Source organism: Pan paniscus, chromosome 6, assembly GCF_029289425.2.
Source record: "Pan paniscus chromosome 6, NHGRI_mPanPan1-v2.0_pri, whole genome shotgun sequence".
Classification (NCBI taxonomy): domain Eukaryota; kingdom Metazoa; phylum Chordata; class Mammalia; order Primates; family Hominidae; genus Pan; species Pan paniscus.
The window spans coordinates 180,475,096-180,497,955 of record NC_073255.2 but is presented as its reverse complement, the minus strand read 5'-3'; the positions used below and the strand labels follow the sequence as shown (position 1 = coordinate 180,497,955).

Sequence of the window (22,860 nt, the reverse complement as noted above, 5' to 3'; positions counted from 1 at the left end):
CCCTCCCTTCTTAGGTCTAGGTCTTTGGTTTCATTTCGTTTTGTTAGTCTGGTGCTATTTGCAGTTTGTCTCAAAACACGTTTCTCCCTCCTATTTGAACTTGTAAATTACGAATTTGACAAAGATGTGCATGGTGTGTGCGTACACGAGGGCACATTTCGTTGCGGAATGCTGGGTCAGCTTTCCGGGACATATTACTCATCTGAGGTTTTTTGTCTGTTTTTGTTTATCCTGTCAAACTGGTACTGCCCCAGAAGTGAAAGACGTCGCTTGTCTTCTGGGAGGTAGCTAGCACGATCTTGAGCTCAGGCTTCCGGATCTCTCTCGGTTGCTTTTTTCCACTGGTAACTTCTGAGGCTGAGATCAGGTACCCGCATTCTCAATGTTCTGCCGAGTATTGGCTCTCTTTTGTGAATTTCTTTCCCGCGAGCAGTATTAAGAAAAAGGTGGTGGATAGGAAGGGAAGAGGGGAAGAGATGGAATTCTACAGGAAATGCAGGGCATGCTCAGAATGCCAACCTTTCCGAGCTTGGAGATTTAGTGGAAGAAAGTGGCAGGAAAAACGTCCAGTAATCACTGGCATGCCAGACCCTGGAGAAGCCAGGCTGAGGCGCTCTGCAAGTTTCACCTTAGAGAGAGTGGACGAAATGTAACGGTTCTTGTTAGAGTTCTTGTAGAGGACGATTGTGGATGAGAATACATCCTGGGGACTAAAACCATATTGGTTTAGTCTGGAATGATTGCCAACTAAAGGGACTGATGTTTGAGAGAGATGGTGAGAGATTAACCAAATGAGGTGGTTGACTGCATATAGAAAGAAGCAGGAGGGAGAGAGGAAGGAGGCACTTGTGGCTCAAGGGCTTGGTGTGTGTTTTAGTTTAGATTCTGCCCTAAAGCAAAGCCTTATGCAAGGGCTTACCTGCAGGTAATTTTTTGGGGGTAAGTGAGACCAAAAAGCCCAAATGAGGAAGTGGAGAGAATGAGACAAGGAAAAAGGGAAAGCCAGGAGGAGCACGTGGCTGAGGGTCTTCCACATGGCGCTCCTTTCCTCCGGGTGCCTTCCGAGGACCTCTGATGGGCACCTCGGGAAAGCCACGGGACACTCTTCTATGAATCCCCGCTCTACTGGGCGAAGCTCACCCTAGTGTCAACTCACCGCTACTTCAGGGCTGCCTTGTGCACCTGCAGAGGTGAGAAGCCATCAGAGCACACAGGAAAGTCCCTTACAGTGGGCTCGTCAGAGATGCGCAAAGGGAGGCGGCACAGGCAGCCAGGGGACTACTGCACGACTGCAATCTGCAACGCTGCCCTCGGCAATCCGGGAAACTAGAAAGGACAACAAAGGGACAGACACTCTCGTTTATTCCGTGCTCACTGTATGTGTACCAACCCCAGACAAGGCATTTTTAGACATATTCTTTGCTTTATTTTATTTTATTTTATTTTATTTTATTTTATTTTATTTTATTTTTTGAGGCAGAGTCTTGTTCTTTCGCACAAGCTAGAGTCCACTGGTGCGATATCGGCTCACTGCAACCTCCGCCCCCCACCGTCAGGGTTCAAGAAATTCTCATGACTCAGCCTCCCCAAGTGGCTGGGATTACAGGTGCACACCACCATGCCCAGCTATTTTTTGTAGATTTAGTAGAGACAGGTTTCGCCATGTTGGCCAGGCTGGTCTCAAACTCCTGAGCTCAGGTGATCCACCGGCCTCGGCCTCCTAAAGTGCTGGGATTACAGACATAAGCCACTGCGCCTGGCCTATCCATATTCCTTTAATCTTCAAAAACAATCTTCCCAGGGCTGTATTATTCTCTTTTTGTAGATGGGGAAACTGAGACTGAAGTCATTTATCCAAGAGGGGCTGCTTAAAGGGACAAATAGTCTCAGTGTTAGGCACAGCCAATTTTAAAAGACCTCCGGAAACTGCATAATGCTACCAAATAGAGGAGGGTCCTCTCCATTAGGGCAGATTTGATAAATTAGGGGGCATTTTCCAACTTAGCAAAGCTGTCAGAAGAAAGGCATGTTTTGACAGGTCTATGACCTTTCTGTTCAAAAAAATCAAGCACTGTGTCAACTCAGGCACACGAACTTAACTATCACCTTGATTTACTGGCCCTACAGGATCTAGCCTGTCTCTCCCTCCTCCTGGGGTCCTGCTCCTCCCTGCTCCTGGCTCTCAGCCACCCCAAAGTGGTCTCGTTGCTGGAATGCCCTTTGCTCACTGCATTTCAGGTTTCAGCTTCAATGCCACTTTCTCAGAGTCCTTTCCTATCACCCAATCTAAAGTAGTCTTCCAGTTCCTCCATGTCACATCATCGTGTTTTATTTTCATCATAGTGATTGTTGCATTTTATTTATCTGTTTATCTACCTATTTATTCATTATCTTTCTCCTTCTAAAATATTCAAATCACGAAAAGGGAAACCTTATCTGTTTTGTTTCTTGCTGTACTCCCAGTGCTAGAACAGTGCTTGGCCCACAATGGGGAATCCAGTAAAATTTGGAGGTGAATGCATTTAGTTGTTTGCTTTTTTCACCTGTTCCTTCATCTGTTCTGACCAGCAGTGCTTATCAGTATCTCTTAAATACATGAAAGTCTTTGCTTCCCCCTGCAGCAGCTGATAGAACCATGGCGACCATTGCTGCTGCTGCGTTTGAGGCCCTCATGGATGGAGTGACATGCTGGGATGTCCCCAGAGGCCCCATCCCCAGTGAACTCCTTCTTATTGGAGAAGCCGCCTTCCCCGTGATGGTGAATGACAAGGGCCAGGTGCTCATTGCTGCCTCCTCCTACGGCCGAGGCCGCCTCGTGGTTGTGTCCCATGAGGGCTACCTGTCGCATGCTGGCTTGGCTCCATTTCTCCTCAATGCAGTGAGCTGGCTCTGTCCCTGTCCTGGGGCTCCCGTGGGAGTGCATCCATCCCTGGCGCCTCTAGTAAACATCCTACAGGATGCTGGGCTTGAGGCACAGGTCAAGCCAGAACCAGGAGAGCCCTTAGGGGTTTACTGTATCAATGCCTACAATGACACCATGACTGCAACGCTGATCCAGTTTGTGAAACATGGAGGGGGCTTGTTAATCGGGGGCCAGGCCTGGTACTGGGCCAGCCAGCACAGCCCTGACAAGGTGCTCTCCAGGTTCCCTGGGAACAAGGTGACAAGTGTAGCCGGAGTGTACTTCACTGACACCTATGGGGACAGAGACCGGTTCAAGGTCTCTAAGAAGGTGCCCAAGATCCCACTCCATGTCAGGTGAGTGTTTGTTCCCCTCTTAGGGAGTCTGACTCAGGATAAACAATAGAGTTGGTTCCCCTCTTCAACAAGCTTCTATTGCAATACACGTGATTTTCCACTCAGTTTGGAACCAACACAAATCAAAAGCAGGACGATTAAAATGCACCAAGACACAAGAGAGGCTGGGTCCTCACTGCCACTCCCTCCTGTGGCCAAAGCTGAATAGAAAAGCTTGTCTTACCACTTTATCTCCATGCCTAGTACATAGAACGTAGAGAGTGCTCATCAGTACTTCTTAAATGCATGAAAGAATATTTGTTTGTTTGCGTGAGCACCTATTGTTGATCATGCTGCATTCTGGACAATGGGGGTCTAGCAGAGATCGAGGCAGGCAAATCATGCCATCATGAGGTTTGTATTCCAGGGGAGAGATAGGTATTAAGGAAACTAATATATATGTGCTCTATCAGGTATTGTTAAGATCCATGAAAGATGATAATATAAGTGGATAGCATGACAACAGGAAGGCTGATGGAGGCTATTTTATTTAAGACGTTCGGGAAGTCCTATCAGTCAGGCCAAGTTGGATTGGTCAGGATTTGTTGGCGTTGCTAGCAGAAGGGATTTAGTATGGGGAATTGACTATACCCATGATAGAGGAGCTGAAAATACACACAGGGGACAGCAAGTAACCCAGAGATCAGCAACAGCAGAACCAGCAGAGGGAGATGGTGGTATTACTGAAGTCCAGGTGCTGCGGCCACCTGGTAGAAGCTGGAGCCATGCTATGCCTTCCCAGCAGGAGCTGGAACCACAGATGAAAGGTCTGTCTGCTAGAAGCTGGAGTCTCAGAGATGACACTGTGGTTACCAGAAATACAGCCTGAAGAGAGAAGCAAACACTTAAACTCCTTCCTTCTTCCTTCCTGATTTCAGTCTTCTACCTCTGCCTCCCATGGGCTGAACCCACCAGGATCCAGGGAACAGGAGAACCAAAGAAATGCAGTTTTCTGCAACACGGAGGATGACCAAGATGAAAGGGGAATAGAGATGAGTTCAAACAAGCTCATGGCCAGCTTGGAAGGCTGGTCTGGTAGGTAGCACTTGAAAGGAGACCTCAAGGAAGTGAGGGAATGAGCCATGTGGGCATCTGTGAGAGGAAGATTCCAGGCAGAGTGAGGAGTGAGGGTGAAAAAACCTGGAAGGGAAGCCTGCTTGGTATGTTCCAAGGGAAAGGGAGTGGCCCTTCTATAAGGTCGGAAGGCTCTGCAAAGCTCCAGGGGAGAATAGCTGAAGGCAGCTGTTCTGTGACCCTGGGGCAGAGGGCAAGGAGTAGGTACAAGGGAGTGTAGGAGAATTTGTCTTGATCAAGCCTGTTTGTTTGAAGTTGTCCAGGAGCTGACATTTGAACATCTGCACACATGATGTTCTCTGAATGAGGAACAATAAATGTTAGTCATTTACAGATTGTGTAGGCTCCAGACTTTCGGCATTATGCCTGCAGTAAATAAAAGCAAGCAGCTTCAGCTTCTCTGGGCTGCTCTCTGGCCACTACAGCCAGGCAGTCACCTAGCTGTTCTTACACTGCATACTTGTGTCTGAGTACTCATTTCATCCATTGGCCAGGGACACACCTGGCAATCAGGGAAGCCAGAATGATGGGAACTCAGTGAATGATAGCTCAGGTTATGTAAGAACTGACAGGCCAGGAGTAGAACTTTAGACCTTATTTGCAGTGAGATGGGAAGACATTTTGTATTCTCTACAGAAGATTGCTATGATGTGACTTAAATTTCAAAAGGAACCCTCTGATTGATGGTGGAGAACAGACTGTGGGAGGCAAAGATTGAAGCAGCAGACCAATCGGGAGGCCACTGAAGTAGACCACACGAGAGATGGTGGTGGCCCAGACAAGACTGATAGAAGCTGTGGAGCTACTGAGAACAGGTTCCATTCTGGACACACCTCAAAGGGAGAACCCAACAGGCTTGGCTGATGGAGTGAGTAAGGAAAAAGAGGAGTTGAGATTTTTGGTCTGAAAAAGACAAAAAATTAAACACAGGTGCTGCTGTTTAGTGATCTGTGAAAGGACAATGAGAAGATGGATTAGAGGAGATCAGGAGTCTCATTTTGGATGTTTTAGGTTTCAGATATTAGTGACTACTTACTTATGTTTGGCCACATGTAGCAGAAGCCTTAGTATAGCAGATTAACCATGTAGCAGTTTATTTTTTCTATGAAACATGAAGTACAGGTAGGTAGTCCAGCTCTGGGGCAGTGACTCTATGATGTCCCATGGTCAGTCTCTGTCTCCCTGTCAGTGCCTGACCCTGTCATGGTGTGTTATTTTATCCTTATGGCTACAAATTTGCCACTACTACTCCAGGCACCATAATTACACCCATGCAATAATAAATTGGAATGGATACACCTACTTTTAGTTTATAAAACCATGTATTTTCTGGAAGCCCTAGACTTCTATTTATATTTTAACGGCCAGCCTAGTTAAATCAGTAGTCCCTAGCCTTTTGGTACCAGGACCTGTTTTGTAGAAGACAATTTTTCCATGTACCTGGCAGGAGTTTCAAGATAATTCAAGTGCATTACATTTATTATGCACTTTATTTCTATCATTAGTACATTTTAATATATAATGAAATAATTATACAACCCACCATAATGTAGAATCAGTGGGAGGCCTGACTTCCAGACCTAACTACCAGGAGATCTGAAGGGCTGGCTATTTTTAAATGGGCACTGGCGTCTCTGAAGAAATCAAGATGCTGTACAAAGAAGAAGGGGCATACAGATACTAGTGAGCAGCTGGCAGTGCCCTGAACCCTCAGCCCCAAGCTCTGGACCTCTTTGAATTCCTTCCCTTCTGAGAGATTTGGGGAGGGGATGGGTTTACTCAGAGACATTAGAGTGGATCTGATTCGCTTCAACTTTTTTATTCTAACGCGAAGGGACAAGCAGGTGAAATCTCATCACCATAATGCCTCTTAATTGCCCCAAGGGATTCTCCTCTTTAGCTAACTCAACCTGTTTTTCTTCATCTATACCTACATTTTTAATCCCTGCCACCGATTCTAAGGTATATTTTGTGTGTTTGTTATTTTAATTCTTAATTACTGAAAATATTAAACATATGCAAAAGTAGACAGAATAGTACAATGAACCCCCATGTAGCCATTCCCCAGTCCCCAAAATAGTCAACTCCAGGTCTGTCCTATTTCACCTGTAGCCCCACTCTTCCCCACCCAAGATTATTTTGAAGCAAACAGCCGACATCATGTCTTTTCATCTGTAAGTATTTAAATATATATCTCTAAAGGTATGAAGTCTTTTAAAAACATAACTGCAAGTCATCATTATCACACCTAAAAGAATAATTCCTTAGTGTCATCATTTATTTCCATGATTGTCTTATTTTTCAAAATGTGTTAACATTGGGCCAGGCATGGTGGGTCATGTCTGTAATCCCAGTCCTTTTTGGGAGGCCAAGGCAGGTGGATCACTTGAGGTCAGGAGTTTGAGACCAGACTGGCCAACGTGGCAACACTCTACTAAAAATAAAAAAATTGGCCGGGTGTGGTGGTACGCACCAGCAGTCCTAGCTTTTTGGGAGGCTGAGGTAGGAGAATCACATGAACCCAGGAGGTGGAGGTTGCAGTGAGCCGAGACCATGCCATTGCACACCAACCTGGGCAACAGACTGAGACTCTGTCTCAAAAAAAAAAAAAAGTGTTAACATTGAAATTTAAATAAAACCCAAATATTTTGATTTCTTGATACAAATTTTATATCTCTTTTAAGATACGCGTTTCCTTTCCAACTTTCTATTTCTTGCAGTTTTGTTGCTGTTGTTGAAGACACCAGCTACTCTTTGTTGAACAGTTTACTTCAGTCTGGACTTTGAAAGTAGACCTCAAGGAAGTCAGGGAATGAGCCATGTGTGCATCTGTGGGAGGAGGATTCCAGGCACAGTGAAGCGCAATGGTGAAAACCTGGAAAGGCAAATTGATTGCCTTCCTGTGGTATCATTTAATATGGGGGTACCAGTCCATGGCCTGTTAGGAACCAGAACACACAGCAGGATGTGAGCAGCGGGTGAGCAAATAAAGCTTCATCTGTATTTACAGCCACTCCCCATCACTTGCGTTACCACCTAAGCTCCGCCTCCTGTTAGATCAGTGGCAGCATTAGAGTCTCATAGGGGCACGAACCCTATTGCAAACTGCTCATGCAAAGGGTCTAGGTAGTGTGCTCCTTATGAGAATCTAATGCCTGATGATCTGTCACTGTCTCCCATCACCTTCAGGTGGGACTATCTAGTTGCAGGAAAGCAAGCTCAGGGCTCCCACTGATTCTACATTATGGTGGGTTGTATAATTAGTTCATTATATGTTACAATGTACTAATAATAGAAATAAAGTGTGCCATAAATGTAATGCACTTGAATTATCCTGAAACCCCTGCCAGGTCCATGGAAAAATTGTCTTCTATAAACAGGTCCCTGGCACCAAAAGGTTAGGGACCACTGATTTAACATATTCATCTTTTGCTTGTATTTTCTGTATAATACAAATTAAAAGTTAGATCTTGATTTAAGGTCAGGATTGACAAACTGAGGCCAGCCCCTGTTTTTGTGAATGAAGTTTTGTTGGAGCACAGCCATGCCCATTCATTCACAAACTGTGGCTGCTTTCAAGCTACAGTGTCTGCCATTGTTGAATAGTTTCAGCAGAGACCATATGGCCCATATTTGTCTAAAATATTTGTCGGACCTTTTAAGGAAAATTTTCTCAACTCCTGATCTAGAGGTTTGATCAGATTCATGTTTGAATTTTTGACCTATTTTATAGGTGGTAGTATGCACTTCTATTGGGTAGAGCACAATGGTCTGATTTTCTCTCTTACTGTGAGGTTAGCAGTCCTTAATAACTGTTGCTTAGCCCTAGACCCATTAATTTGTGTTTATAAAATGATGGCTTTAAAATTTTAATATTCCTTTTATTTGTTATTTGGAATAGTTTTATAAAACACACTTTCCTTCACCAATTACATACTCTATGGTATAATTTATATAGAAAAGGCAAAATAAATATTTAATTCTCTTTTTCTCATTTTAAAACCAGTTTCCAATATTGAGTTGTTTCCCTAGCATCTTACAGAGGTCACCAATGTGTTTAAATTTTTCTTAGAATTATTATGAAATCATGATTGGAAACACAATGTGTTTCATTTATTATCCTTATTGATGTTGAAATTGTCCTGTTTGGCCATTGGGAGCCAATTCAAGATGATTCCTGAATCTTTTCTACCTTAATGGGCTTCCTGGTTTTTTAATATAACAGGAGGTTTCAATTTCATCTCATGTATTTCCCGCTCAGGCCCAGAACTGCCATTTCTCCAAAAAGCCCTATTTTTTTCTTTCTTCTTTTTTTAACGTACAGCCCATATTTCTGGGAGTCCTAATTTGCATTTAGAAACTCCAATCCAGGTGTTAGAGTTGTGCATTGTTTGATCATTGTTTCTAGGCCTTCTAAATAGGCACAGCTAAGAAATAGATATTTTTGGTTTATACTGATACTTCAGATCAGATTTGGGGCTACAGGGTTTTAATTTGATTTCAACAATCTTACCTCTGTATCTCCTATCTCTCATGATGAAAAATTCCAGTTCTATAAGACACCAATGTAATGACCCATTTGCTCTATCCCAAGGTATACAAACAACAGTTGCAAAATATGAATAATAGCACTACTACCAGCAATATGATGATTATTGTAACAAAGATTACTTGCAGTTCTTTTTGTCCCAATGATATATTTTATTATGTACATATATAAAGTCAAAATACTATCTTTAAAGTCACTTCCAATACTTCCTCTCTTTGTGGTTATACTGCTAAACAGATGTACATGTCAATTCATTGGTTATTTTATTTTTTAGTTTTGGAATTGCTTGTGTAATTTAATTTTGTTTAAAATTATGTAAAATAGTAATCTGGGTCCAAAGTAAGATCTTAAGAAACCTATATTCTGTCCCTGTTTCCTTCAAACAATTCCCTTCTTCCTTCTGTGCATTTTTTGTGGTTTAATTCTCCATGATTTGTTTATACATCCACAAACACACACATATTAGTAGTCTTCTCTTCACTGGATAAGGCAATAACATACTCTATACATTTTTTCCTCCTTACTTTTTTTCACTTAACATTATTTCCTGGATATGGCCTGATAGTAACATATAGAGATACACTGTATACTCTATTATACCATGGTGTATGGATATGATATTGTTTATTCAATAAGTCCCTTATTGACAGGCACTTGAGTTTCCAGTATGTGTTATTTTTCTGGTACTTCTACTGTTACATATGTGCTGCAATGAACACCTCTGTGCATGTACCCTTATATTTTGCGCTATCACTGGAAATGAGATTTCTGAGTCATGGGGGAAATTCATATGTAATTTCGCTAGGCACTGCTAAGTCCCCCTTGTTGCAGCTTGGGTTACTGCGAATCTGACTCAGAGATAGAGATAAATGTGTGGGAGGTTTGTGAGGGCATGCTCCCAGGATCAGCAGCTGTGGAAAGGTGAAGGAAGAAGCACTGGAGACAGGGAGAAGCCGGGCTATGAGGCAAATATTTTTTAGCAATATTTTCACTGTTAAGTGGAACACTGGAAGAAACGTGTCTATAATAGAAGATTGCTTAAATAAGGTATAGCATATCCTAGAGTGATTGAGTGAGTAATTTTGCAATCATTAAAAATTCTATGTTCAAAGACTTCTTAAAGGAAATGATAAATATTCATGATAAAATAGACAAAATTAAGATATAGAGCTCTGCATTAAAATGATGCTAAATTCATTAAAACAATATATGTATAGCCAGGAAAATAAAACATTACAAGAAAATATAATAAAATATTAGTAATGTGTCTCTGGGGCTAAGTTGGTAATTGGTTTCATCTTCAAATATTTTTGTCCTTTCTGAATACTCTATAATTATAAATTGACAAAAAAAGACATTTTTAATATTACCTCTTTGCCTTTTCAGAACCCTTAAAAAATAAAAAACTTCTCCCCAGATCACATTAAGATATCTTTCTTTGACCTGATATCATTTATAGTTTTCATTGATTCACCAACAACAAGGAGAAAGAAACAAATTTTCTTAACATATCAGTTTTTTTCCCTCTTTCTAGTATCTTGTATCCATGTTTTAATTTATCTAAAATATGTGAGTGCCTGTTAAATTCTAGACACTATTCTAGGCACTGGAATTCCCACAGCGTTTAAGTCCATATTTTAGGACTAAGAGAAGCGTAGTGAAAGTTCAGGTAATACTGTATAAAAATAAATTCCCACATTGTTAGTTTTGATTAATTGTAAAACCTATCTTCTATCTTTGCATATCTTTACAAATCAATACATCATTTTTGCTAGCTGTGATTACATGCTGCTATTTTGTATTCTCCTTAAAAATATTTTCCCATTTTTATATATGATATTTTTAATGATAATTTTTAATCATAAGTTCTGTAATTTGTTTTAACTATTTCCTCCTTGTTGCATACTCAGATATTTTCTAGTTGAGTATCGGGGGGTTGGCGATAACATATATTATCCATACACATCTTTAAAGCATTTTAGAACTGTCCCTCAATGTAAAGACCACAACATGTAACATTTAGTGTCATTGTATGACACTAAAGTATTTGAATATTTGTAATTTCTGTAATGACCTCAACCAAAATGTTTATGCTTACGTATCTTCTATCTTTGCATATATTTACAAATCAATACATCATTTTTGCTAGCTGTGATTACATGCTGCTATTTTGTATTCTCCTTAAAAATATTTTCCCATTTTTATATATGATATTTTTAATGATAATTTTTAATCATAAGTTCTGTAATTTGTTTTAACTATTTCCTCCTTGTTGCATGCTCAGATATTTTCTAGTTGAGTATCGGGGGGTTGGCGATAACATATATTATCCATACACATCTTTAAAGTATTTTAGAACTGTCCCTCAATGTAAAGACCACAACATGTAACATTAGATTTCTTGTTTTATAAAATATCAAGATATTTGTTCCTATTCTGGACTTTCTTTCAGCTCTTGAAAATCCAATTTATTCTTCTTAATTAGTTTCAACTCAAACACCCTCCTCAGAGCAGTCTTCCCCAGTGGCCATACTGAAATTAGGACTGTCCATCCAGTTTCACTTCATCACATTTCTCCAATTATTCCTTAAACATTATCACTCTCTATAACTATCTCTGCTGTTTCTTGCTAGGGCCTGTCTAACCAACCAGAATATAGAGCTCCATGATCTTGCCTGTGGCGTTTACTGCTTTATTCTCAGTACCTGGAGTACTTAACATTAGAGATCAACAAATATTTGTAAACTATATAAATTAATGAAAAAATATGAATGAATACACATCCAAAACCATAACAAGAGAAAAGACAGCCTCATATACTAGTGTTAATCCTGCAGACAGCTTCCTACTATGGAATACAGGGCTGGGGGTTGCACCAGAGCCTTCCAGCCTCAGCCAACAATAGAGCCAGAGCGAACCAACTCCTTGAGAGTCTCAGAAGGTCAGAGTCTGAGTCTCTGGCTCAGATTCCTCCTGCCTTCAGAGCAAGTCCCATTAGAGGTTTTCAGTGAACATTCCTGCCAACAAATATTGGTCAAAGGCGCTTGGACTGACCCAGCAGGTTCCTTAACTTTGAATCTCGGCTGGAAGGCCCTGGAGCTTCTTAAGAGAATTGATTGCTGGCCTGCCCCAACTCTGCCTGCCAAGGAGTGGGGCAGTCTCTAAAAACCAACAAAAGCTCCTCTCACATCCTATCCCCAAGGGCACACCTATGTTTATATAACAGGAGTATACTGCAGTTGCTTTAATATTTAAAACCAAATCCAAAGGCACTTGCTACCTTTATACCATGACAGAAGAGTCTGGAAGAAAAGTTAACCTCAGATACTAAGCAGCCACCCATTACACTTACACACGGTATAATCTACGAGCTCTAAAATATATTAGCAGCTGCCCATATAAAAGTAAATATGTCACTGGGCGTGCTGATGCACATGTACTCTCATACTCGAGAGGCTGAGGTAGGAGGCTCTCTTGAGGCTGGGAATCCAAGGCTGCAGTGTGCTATAATTGCACCTGCAAATACACATTGCACTCCAGCCTGAGCAACACAGTGAGAACCTGTCACTATTTGGTAAGTAAAAATTGTAAATATGTACTAGTGGCTTAGGTTTATGACTGTCTTGAGAATTATTTATTTTCTCTGTCCTCAACACAGTCCTGTAGAGTAGGAAAGTGTTTGTCCAAGGAGTTCCAGGTTACAAGCACCACATACCTTTGTGTATGTATCATTATATTTTGCCATATCACTGGAAATGGGATTTCTGAGTCACGGAGGAAATTCACACGTAATTTTGCTAGGCGCTGCTAAATTCCACTTGTTTCAGCTTGGGTTCCTGGGAATCTGACTCAGAGACAGAGATAATTGTGTGGAAGGTTTATGAGGTTTATATTCAAGATCCATGAATGTAGTTTCCAGGTAAAAACTGAAATGAGACTAGATCCCAGAATTGCTCTCTCCACCAAATCTGACAAAATGAATGAAAAATAATTAATAAATGGCTGGATGTGGAAGGTTTTTATGATGATGACATACATTGCTATGCACTGGCCAAGGAGAACAGGTGATTGATGGGTGGCCCAGGATGGAGTATCTCCTAACACCAGTCAACCTTCCATGTACAATGGAAAGAAAATAGTCAAAATCACAAATTCAATAGTTATCATTAATGCTTTCTAATTCATAGAAAAGTGAACAAATTGGGTGGATAGACAAGAAAAAAAGCTTTCAAGTGTAAACTCCCCATGTGAGTTCCATCTGTGGTTTGGTGGAAGTGGGCCTAGCTTACTAGGTCCCCTAAGACCGGAGAAACCAGGCCTAATCAAAAATCAAAAATCTGAAATTCTCCAAAATTCAAAACTTTTTGAGCACCACCAACATAATGCCAGAAGTGGAAAATCCCACTTTTGGGACACCTTTGCTTTCTGATGGTTCAATGTACACAAACTTTTTTCATGCACAAACTTATTTAAAATATTATATAAATTACCTTTAGGCTCTGTGTAAAGGTGTATGGGAAACATAAATGAATTTTGTGTTTAGAGTTGGGTCCCATCACCAAGGTATCTCCTTATGTGTATGCAAATATTCCATAACCTGAAAAAAATCAAAATCTGAAACACTATTGGTTGGTCCCAAGCATTTTCCATAAGGGCTGCTCAACCCGTATTATCTCCTTCAATTCTAACAATAATCTTCCAATAATATCAGAAATATAGTTTATTAAGCCAGGAGAAAGAGTAAACATTATGACATTGTTAGGAATGTTTGTGTGTTTAAGCAGGATTTTGGTCTGACATAGAAATATGAATATATCCGTGCTCACAGGTGAGTAGCATCTGTATTCTGACTATTCCAAATGAGTAATTTTTGTACCTGCAATTTGTTACAAAAGTGAGTTTTCCAAATTATTTTCTTAAATCTGACAGGTTAAATAGTTTAAATAAAATTGTGTGTCTAATAGGCATGATTGAGATCTAAAGAGATTTTACCCTGTATTTACCAGCTTAAAATAAAAGAAAAAAAATACATTTACAATTTCAAGGCACCTCTCTGATTATCTATGCCCATATTGTTCAGTGATGATGAAGACAGTTTTTAAAGTTTTCTTATTTACTATGATTTATCTGTATTTAAGGAATTAAAAATACAAAAAAAAAAAAGATACTCAAGTGTTGGGGGCTGCAGGTCTTCAAAATGTTTTTTACAGCATCTGATCAACATAGTTCTCTCTAGTCCTTTTTTTGATGTTATAGATCCTAAGAAAACATCGTTTCTAGATTCTAGTATTTATGTCCTGTTTATATTTATCAGAGAGTGAAATAAATCCAGAAGAGTATTTTTACATCCTATACAATCTCAACAGAAAAACAAAACAAGCTAAGTGAAGATGTCTTTGATTACTACCAGTAGACTTCATTACTTTTTTTTCAAGAAAAAATATATAAATTGTTAGATGTTTTACCTTCAATATGGTGAAAATGACAGCAGCGCACTTCACACTTACCTTTTTATTTAGTGCTGTACCTTCCTAATTTGGCAGTTTTTTAATTGGCATTCAGAAACCTATCGCCCGTGTTACCTGTGTGCTCAGATGTGGTTTGCGAACATTTCCTAACCATCCCATCCCATCCCTTTCTTTTAGTCCTCAGTGGCTTCCCCTGCACTTCCAGCTCTGAAGTAACACATGCTTTTCCTTTCTTAAACACAGTATTATTCGCACCTTTGCATCCTGTAAAGCTTCCTTTGCACAAGATATACCTGTTGATAACCATGTACCCAGATGTAGGTTCCGTCAAAGACTTAGTAATTGAGTGAGAGAGTTCTGGTGTGTAGACAACGGTGGCTTTGGAAGCAAGCCAGCCTGGGTTTAGTAAAAATTAAAGAAATAGGAAAGAAATACAAAAGGTGGCTTGACAGTCACAGACAGGTTTAATTTAGAGAAAATAAACATGGGAGGGGCTTCTGGCCGAGTTAGGTCAGAGGCACACTCCCTTACAGACTAACAGTTTTTAAGGATTCAAGGTGGGAGAGTTTATCAGAGGCCTCGACTGCTTCTGTGTCTCTTTGTTGTGCTTATCTGAGAGGGAGAGTTGTATCTCTGTTCCCATACATCTTTCTGCAGCTGCAGGCATACCCCACTTTTAGCTTCCTATCTTTTAACTTCCCTAACTTAGTGCACCCAAAGGGAAAGGAATGTGCTTATTAAGGCCCACTGTTTAACTGGGGCCCATTGTATGAGGATGAAGTTTGGCAGTTACCCAAGAGACTTTGCTCCCTCCTCCCTCTGCGCCTGAGCTGTCTTATCTGTGTTTTACCGTTCTGTTCTTTCTGGCTGCTTGTAGTTAGAAGAGAAGTGATTTCCTTGAAATGCGTGGGGCTAGAAAGGGAGCTGAAACATAAATTAGCGGTGTTTATCCAAGATGACGATGCTCCTGCTTTGTCAGGTTTGCTTCCTGTCCCTGCCAGTTATTAGCTAGGAAACGTGGGGAAAATTGCCTAGCTTTTCCAAACTCCATCTTTAAAGTGAGAATAGTAACTTTCAGGTTTATTATAATGATTGAAAGAGATAATACATATGTTAAATACCTAACATATATTAAACCTTATTAAATAGCAGCTACTTTCATTGTTTTCCACACTTAAACATTGTAAACAGATATTATACAAGATTTAAATATTGGTAACTAGCTGTCTGAGATCATTAATATTTCCCCGTAGGATATTGTCAAATCAGCTGTTGAAATTTACCTGATATACTAACTGCTATGCTTACTCACTTTTCCCTCCCTCCCTCCGCACTTCCCCCTCCCTTCCCCCTCCCTCCCTCTGTCATCCCCTTCCTTCCTTCTTTCCTCCTTTCCTTTCTTTCTTTACTTTTCTTTTAAGAAATGCCTTTTCATGAAAATATTTCAAAAGGAATTCAAGTTTATTGTGAAAAAATGCACACCAATACAGAAATATAGAGAGGAAAATGGCAACTCATCCTCCTCCCCACGCCACCAGCTCCAGTCTCATGACTCTGGACCAAGGTAGCCAATCCTAAAAGTTTGACATGGATCATCTCAGATGCTTATCTATGTGTGTGTGTGTGCTCTGCACATTGATTTTTTAGTTAATGTATCATGTTGGAGAATGTCCACCTTTTTACTTTATATTTTTGCAACAAGTTAGCAGAGCACAACCTTCTAGGGTCTCAATGTCTTGTCTTCAGGATGCAGGACAATTGTCTTCTGGCTGTAAGTAAGCTTGTAAGTCATTCTGATCAAATCATCTCCATCCTTTTTTTTTTCCCAATGGATGCTGTGAATACATTACCATCTCCAAATGTAATGTCAATTCATATTTTTATTTTCTTTGTAGCAGTTCTTGCTTTCAGTATTGTGTTTTTGCAGGACATAAAAATTAATAAAAATTTTATTTTTGTTAGTGTAACTTTAATCCATAGAAAATGTTCATTTTTAATTTTTCCTCTTTGAAATCACTTGCATCCCTTATTAATGCTGATATGTCTGCTTTTTTGTTTTTATATTTTTTAAAATAAAACTTTGTTGATTTTGTCATTTTCAATGCTTTTATGTTTAGTTTCAGGTGTGTCTTTTATAAGCAGCTTATATCCAGATGTTTTTAACCCAATGTAACAGCTTCTATGAGATGGAAATTCAATGCATTCATATATACTGTGATGATTCAAATGTATTTCTTGCTCTTACCCCCTTTTAATTTTATTTTCTATTTTTATGCTTTATTTCTTTTTACATTTTTCCTTGGTTGCCACTAAGTTTTATCCATTTCTTAAATTTCCTCAACACATTTGTAGATTATGCATTTTACTGCTATTTTTGGAGCAGTTATCTTAAATTTTAAATTTAATGTTTAATTACCTGAGAAATATAATTGTACATTCTCCTTATTTGAAGAAACAAATTATTGAGGCAAAAGCCCTTTTCATCATCTCCTTCAATGTCAGTCCTTTCTCTCTATCTCACAATCCAAAAGAAAACACTCTTATCAGTTTATTGTGGTTGTTTCCTGACATTTTGGACATATATTGACGTATGTTTACTTTGCTTTATATTGTGTCTTCCATAAGTTGCATCACCAAGTTCTGCTATTTTTGAAATTGTTTTACTCAACAAATGTTTTGAACATCTTTCCTTGTTAATTAACATAGGTGGACCTATTCTTATTGACTGATAAATAGTAATCCATCATATGATTAAATGCCAATTTTTATTTGCATTCATATTAGTGAATATTTAACTTCTTCATACTTTTTCACTATTACCAACAATTTGCAATGAACTTCCTAGTACTGCCTCCATTTATACTACTATAGGCTGTTTCTCTTTTTAATGTTATTGGATACTGCCAAAATGATCTCCAGTTTTTATGAAAGATTAGTTTTCTCCACACTCTTGCCAACACTTAATATTGTCAGCTTTTGAAACATTTACTAATTTTCTGGGTAAAAAATGTTATTATATAATTTGCATTTGTGTGATTATATCTTTTCAAATGTTGAATATCTCACGTGGATTTCATCTTTCATGAACTGTTTGAGAATATACTTTAAAAATATTTTCTGTTTTTTGATTTTCTGTTTATCCTTAGAAATTGCTCATATATTCTGAATTCTAATTTTGTATCTGTTCAATCTGTTACAAATATTTTTCTCTCAGTGACCTCACCTTCTTTAACTTTATTTATGCTGCCTTTATGCTAAGAAGTTGTTGGTTTTTTTCTTTAATTCTATGTGGTTCTTGCAGCTTTTGTCAACCATTCTAGTCACTTCCTAGATTCCCAATGCTACTGTAGTTTGTGTGTGTGGGCATGTGGATGAATATATGCAGTCATTTTAATTAGCTGTGGAGAGGATATCTGCAAGTAACTGCAGCTTTCCATATTGAAGTTTTACTACCGTTAGCTGAGGCTTTGCCAGGTGCCTGTGAGAAGATGCTAAGAACACTTAGAGTGGAATTTTTTATTATTAAGTCTTGTAGCTCAATGTCATTAACTCCCCAAAATATCTTGAGTTCCAACAGGTAACAAAAAGCCACAGGCAGAACTGATACCTGAACTCTATGACATTTGCCATGTGAGTCTGAAAATGGGATGACAAAACTAAGACATGCCATCTCCTCATTTTCATGCTGAAAAGAAATTAAAGAGAATCTGCACAAGAGTTACATTTTTCAATAATGTTTTACTACTGGAATAAATAAACTATACTTTTTAAAAAATATAACATTTAATTTTTAATTATAAGAGAAGTAGATGTTAATTTTAAAATTTGAGAGAATAAAGTTTTATAAAGATAATTAAAATGACCTAAAATCCCACCAGCCAAGACTACCACTGAAGACATTTTTTTTAAGCAAAGATATTTTGATAAATATGCTTTAGGTTCTGCTTCTATGTCTGGTTTCATGGTTTTTTATTTTTTTTGCCCCAAAATTTGGCTTATTTAGAGCATGGTATCCTGGAATCTAATTTTAAAACTTTTTCCATTAAGCATTTTTCAAATTACATAATAATTATTTTAATTACTATATGGTTTGCAATCTATTGTTAACCATAATTTATTTAACCAACCTCCTATTGCTTGACATTTACAGTATATACAAATTGTTTAAAAAAAATTCTTGAAATACAAAGCCTTTTCTTGATTCATTACATTTTGACCATTCCTTAATAAGAAGAAGTGAATACTCTAACCAGATCTAAGTGAAGTTTTAAAAACAGTGTGTGTTTGTATAAATCTTCAAGCGTAGTGTTAAACAATTTACTTGTGATGTGTTCCTAGATCAGAACTACCCTATGGAGAGTCCAGATTTGGTGTTTTTACAGCCTTCCTTTGCAGAAAGTTAGATCGAGAAATTCATAAGCAGTACTACTTTCTCTGGGCATAATAAACTAGTTTTTCTAACTTTATTTGTTTATATGTTTAATTATTTTAAAAGTCAAGAAACTGAAGCCAAAATATTCAACACATGGTTGACTAAATGGGAGGAATTCCTGGAGGTGTTCATTTAGAAAATGTGGATTTTAAGACATGCAAGTAAGGGCACTACCTCTATAGCGTTTCCTCAAATCTATGACAAATTGATTGTGAGAAATGCCATTATTTTATGTATCACTAAGAAAGACCAGGCCGGGCATGGTGGCTTACACCTGTAGTCCCAGCACTTTGGGAGGCTGAGGCTGGCAGATCACAAGGTCAAGAGATCCAGACCATCCTGGCCAGCATGGTGAAACCCCGTCTCTACTAAAAATACAAAAATTAGCTGGGTGTGGTGGGCACCTGTAGTCCCAGCTTCTCGGGAGGCTGAGACAGGAGAATTGCTTGAACCCGGTAGGTGGAGGTTGCAGTGAGCCGAGATTGTGCCACTGCACTCTAGCCTGGCGACAGAGCGAAACTCCATCTCAAATAAAAAAAGAAAGAAAGAAAGAAAGACTAAACGTTGCCAATTAAATAATATGCCATCAGTTGTAAAAAAAAGTGAAAAAATATGCCTTAAACATGATAAAAATAAATGATATTAGCATGCTAAAATCCTAATATTAGTAAGAATGTGAAGATTGACATGAACCATGCAATCTTCTTACCTGCACATAGATTTCTCTACTCAATGAGTTCGATTCAGTGGCTCATTAACTGACTGTAGCCTCATTGTTTCTCCTGTCTCTTTCAGCTGTGGGGAGGATGTCAAGGCAGGACCAGCAGCAGCTCCTGGAGGGGATCTCAGAGCTGGACATCAGGACAGGGGGAGTCCCCTCACAGCTGCTGGTGCATGGAGCCCTGGCCTTCCCTCTGGGGCTGGATGCCTCACTCAACTGCTTCCTGGCGGCTGCTCACTATGGCCGGGGCCGGGTGGTCCTGGCTGCCCACGAGTGCCTGCTCTGTGCTCCCAAGATGGGGCCCTTCTTGCTCAATGCAGTGCGCTGGCTGGCCAGAGGCCAGACAGGCAAAGTTGGGGTGAACACAAATCTAAAAGATCTGTGTCCTCTCCTATTGGAGCATGGCCTGCAATGCAGCCTGGAGCCCCATCTGAACAGCGACTTGTGTGTCTACTGCTGCAAGGCGTACAGTGACAAGGAGGCTAAGCAGCTGCAGGAGTTTGTGGCTGAGGGTGGGGGGCTGCTGATTGGGGGCCAGGCCTGGTGGTGGGCCTCCCAGAACCCTGGCCACTGCCCCTTGGCTGGCTTCCCTGGTAACATCATCCTCAACTGCTTTGGCCTCAGCATCCTGCCTCAGACTCTCAAAGCAGGCTGCTTCCCCGTTCCCACCCCTGAGATGAGAAGCTACCACTTCCGCAAGGCGCTCTCTGAATTCCAGGCTATACTGAACCACGAGAATGGGAACTTGGAAAAGAGCTGTCTGGCAAAGTTGAGAGTTGATGGTGCAGCCTTCCTACAGATTCCTGCGGAGGGGGTCCCTGCTTACATATCCCTGCACAGGCTCCTGAGGAAGATGCTACGAGGGTCTGGCCTCCCAGCTGTGAGCCGGGAAAATCCAGTTGCCAGTGACTCCTATGAGGCTGCCGTGCTCTCCCTGGCCACTGGGCTGGCTCACTCTGGAACTGACTGCTCCCAGCTGGCCCAGGGGCTTGGCACCTGGACCTGCTCCTCCAGTTTGTACCCCTCAAAACACCCCATCACTGTGGAGATCAACGGAATCAACCCAGGTATGAAAACAGGAGAGAGTGCCCAGAACATTAAAGATGTAGGGGAAAGTGGGATTGGCTGACACTACACAGGACATTGCAGGTACTTACCCTCAGGAAGATTGACCCCATTCTTTTTTTTTTTTTTGAGACAGAGTCTCACTCTGTCATCCAGGTTGGAATGCAGTGGCGCGATCTCAGCTCATGCAACCTCCCCCTCCTGGGTTTAAGCAATTCTCCTCTCTCAGCCTCCTGAGTTGCTGGGACTACAGGCACACGCCACCATGCCTGGCTAATTTTTGTATTTTTAGTAGAGAGGGAGTTTCACCGTAATGGTAAGGCTGGTCTGGAACTCCTGACCTCAGGTGATCCACCTGCCTCGGCCTCCCAAAGTGCTGGGATTACAGTCGTGAGCCACTGGGCCCAGCTGACTCCATTCTTCATCAGGTCTTTCAAGAAGATGGGGATTGGGACACTGCTTAAGGTTTAGAGGGGATGAGTCTAAGAAGTGTGGATGATTTGAAATACACAGGGGAGAAGCTGTACCACTGCGAGGGGCTGGGAGGCCCCAAGTGGAGATATACTCACATAGGAAGGAAGAACTGAGCCTTCTCTGTGACTTTTGCCAGGCAACAATGATTGCTGGGTGAGTACCGGGCTCTACCTCCTGGAAGGACAAAATGCAGAAGTCTCACTGTCTGAAGCTGCTGCCTCTGCTGGCCTGAGGGTAAGGTCTGAACACCCACATCTGCCACCTCTCAAAACCGTAGAGCTGTGTCATTCTCAATCACTGTCTAGTTCCAGCTCATGGCAATGCTGCCAGGAGTACAGAGATGGATTATTCTGCCCATTTTACAGATTTTACAGGTGAAGCAGCTAAATTTCAGGGCATCTAAGTGAGTGACTGAAGTGCCTAGTGTTATCAAGCAAGAGAAGCTCACTGCAGAATGGACTAGAAGCCAAAACTATGACACTTGAGTTTTTCACCAAAAAAAAAAAAAAACAAAAAAACAAAAAAAAAACACATTTTATTGCAATTTGATTAACAAGGAGACAGGAGCCCAGCTCAAATCTGTCCCACTGTACTTATTTTAAAGAGTTACTTTAGTAGAAAAGGTGTAGGGAGTGGATTCTGTGATTAGTAGGTGATTGATGGAAAGAAAAGGAAGGGCTGGAAAATCCTCGGGCATGGGCAGTTACCTCTTCATGCCTCCTCATGGGTCCCATGTGCAAACTCAGAGGGAGTTAGTATGAAACATGCGGTAGAAATTTGGGCTGTGTGTCAGCAAGCTCCTTCTGCACAAACTCTGGTTTTATCTCTTTATCTTGACACCTGAAGGGTGTGCATAATCCCATCACTCCCCAAATATGCCCTACATGCAGAATTTAAATTCATCCTGTCTCCTTGACTCTGAGGGCCACTTCCTACCACAGCTAGGGTCCCTTTTCTGTCAGCATTCTTTCTGGAGCTTGCTTATATCAAACCAAAGAAAAGCAACCCCAGGACTCCAGACAAAACAGATCTCCACCCATCTGGCGGCCAGAAAGGGAAGCTCTGGGCAAAGAGGGAAAGAGAATCAACCTCACTCACTCTGGATGGGCCTCCTGTGTGTTCACAGAGGACAGAGCAGAGTCCCCCAGCTCATCCTCAATATCAGCATCCCCAGACTGGCTTAGGTCCTGCTAGAAGAGCCCAGGATTTTGCCTGGCAGAAAGACACAAGACCTTTGCCAGGATCAGCCTGGTCTCTCACCAATTCATGTCAGGTGAAGACTTATAGTGGAGCTGTTTAAATCCTTAGAAAAATGATTTTAAATGCCTTGAAGTCCAAATGACTTTGGAGTTCTAAAATTTCATAAGTTTCCATGCCTAGCACATAGAAAAGGGAAGCTGGGGTTTCATGGGCATGTTTGTCTAATACCTTCCATCTACACAACCTCACACGCACATCACAAGGCATCACAAAGACTCTAATTCCTGCAACGCTTGGTGGAATCACCTGTCCAGGTACAGATTGGCTGCCACACCGATGACCTAACCAAGGCCAGGAAGCTATCTCGAGCCCCCGTGGTGACTCACCAATGCTGTATGGACAGGACTGAACAGTCAGTCTCCTGCCTCTGGGGCGGCCTCCTCTACGTCATCGTGCCCAAGGGCAGCCAACTAGGCCCTGTGTCTGTCACTATCAGGGGAGCTGTGCCTGCCCCATACTACAAGCTGGGTAAGTGGAGTGAACATTTAGGGAGGAGGAAGAGCGGCAGATGCCGTGGGAA

General features: G+C 40.8%; 1 protein-coding gene across 6 annotated transcripts in view; it reads left to right on the top strand.

Moving 5' to 3' along the window:
- TCAF2 (TRPM8 channel associated factor 2) overlaps positions 1-22,860 on the top strand; it is a 30,840-nt gene that overhangs the window by 849 nt on the left and 7,131 nt on the right. Inside the window, exons 1-5 of one of the 6 annotated variants that reach the window (XM_063606403.1) lie at positions 264-367; positions 2,622-3,258; positions 19,616-20,608; positions 21,217-21,314; positions 22,595-22,808. In XM_063606403.1, the coding sequence (XP_063462473.1) occupies positions 3,198-3,258; positions 19,616-20,608; positions 21,217-21,314; positions 22,595-22,808 (1,366 nt within the window). In that variant the 5' untranslated portion in view covers positions 264-367; positions 2,622-3,197. Of the gene's footprint in view, positions 1-263; positions 368-2,621; positions 3,259-3,372; positions 7,350-15,809; positions 15,953-19,615; positions 20,609-21,216; positions 21,315-22,594; positions 22,809-22,860 lie in introns of those variants that run through there. The other 5 variants (XM_055115481.2, XM_034965157.3, XM_008973983.4 and 2 more) reach the window with 5 other exon arrangements.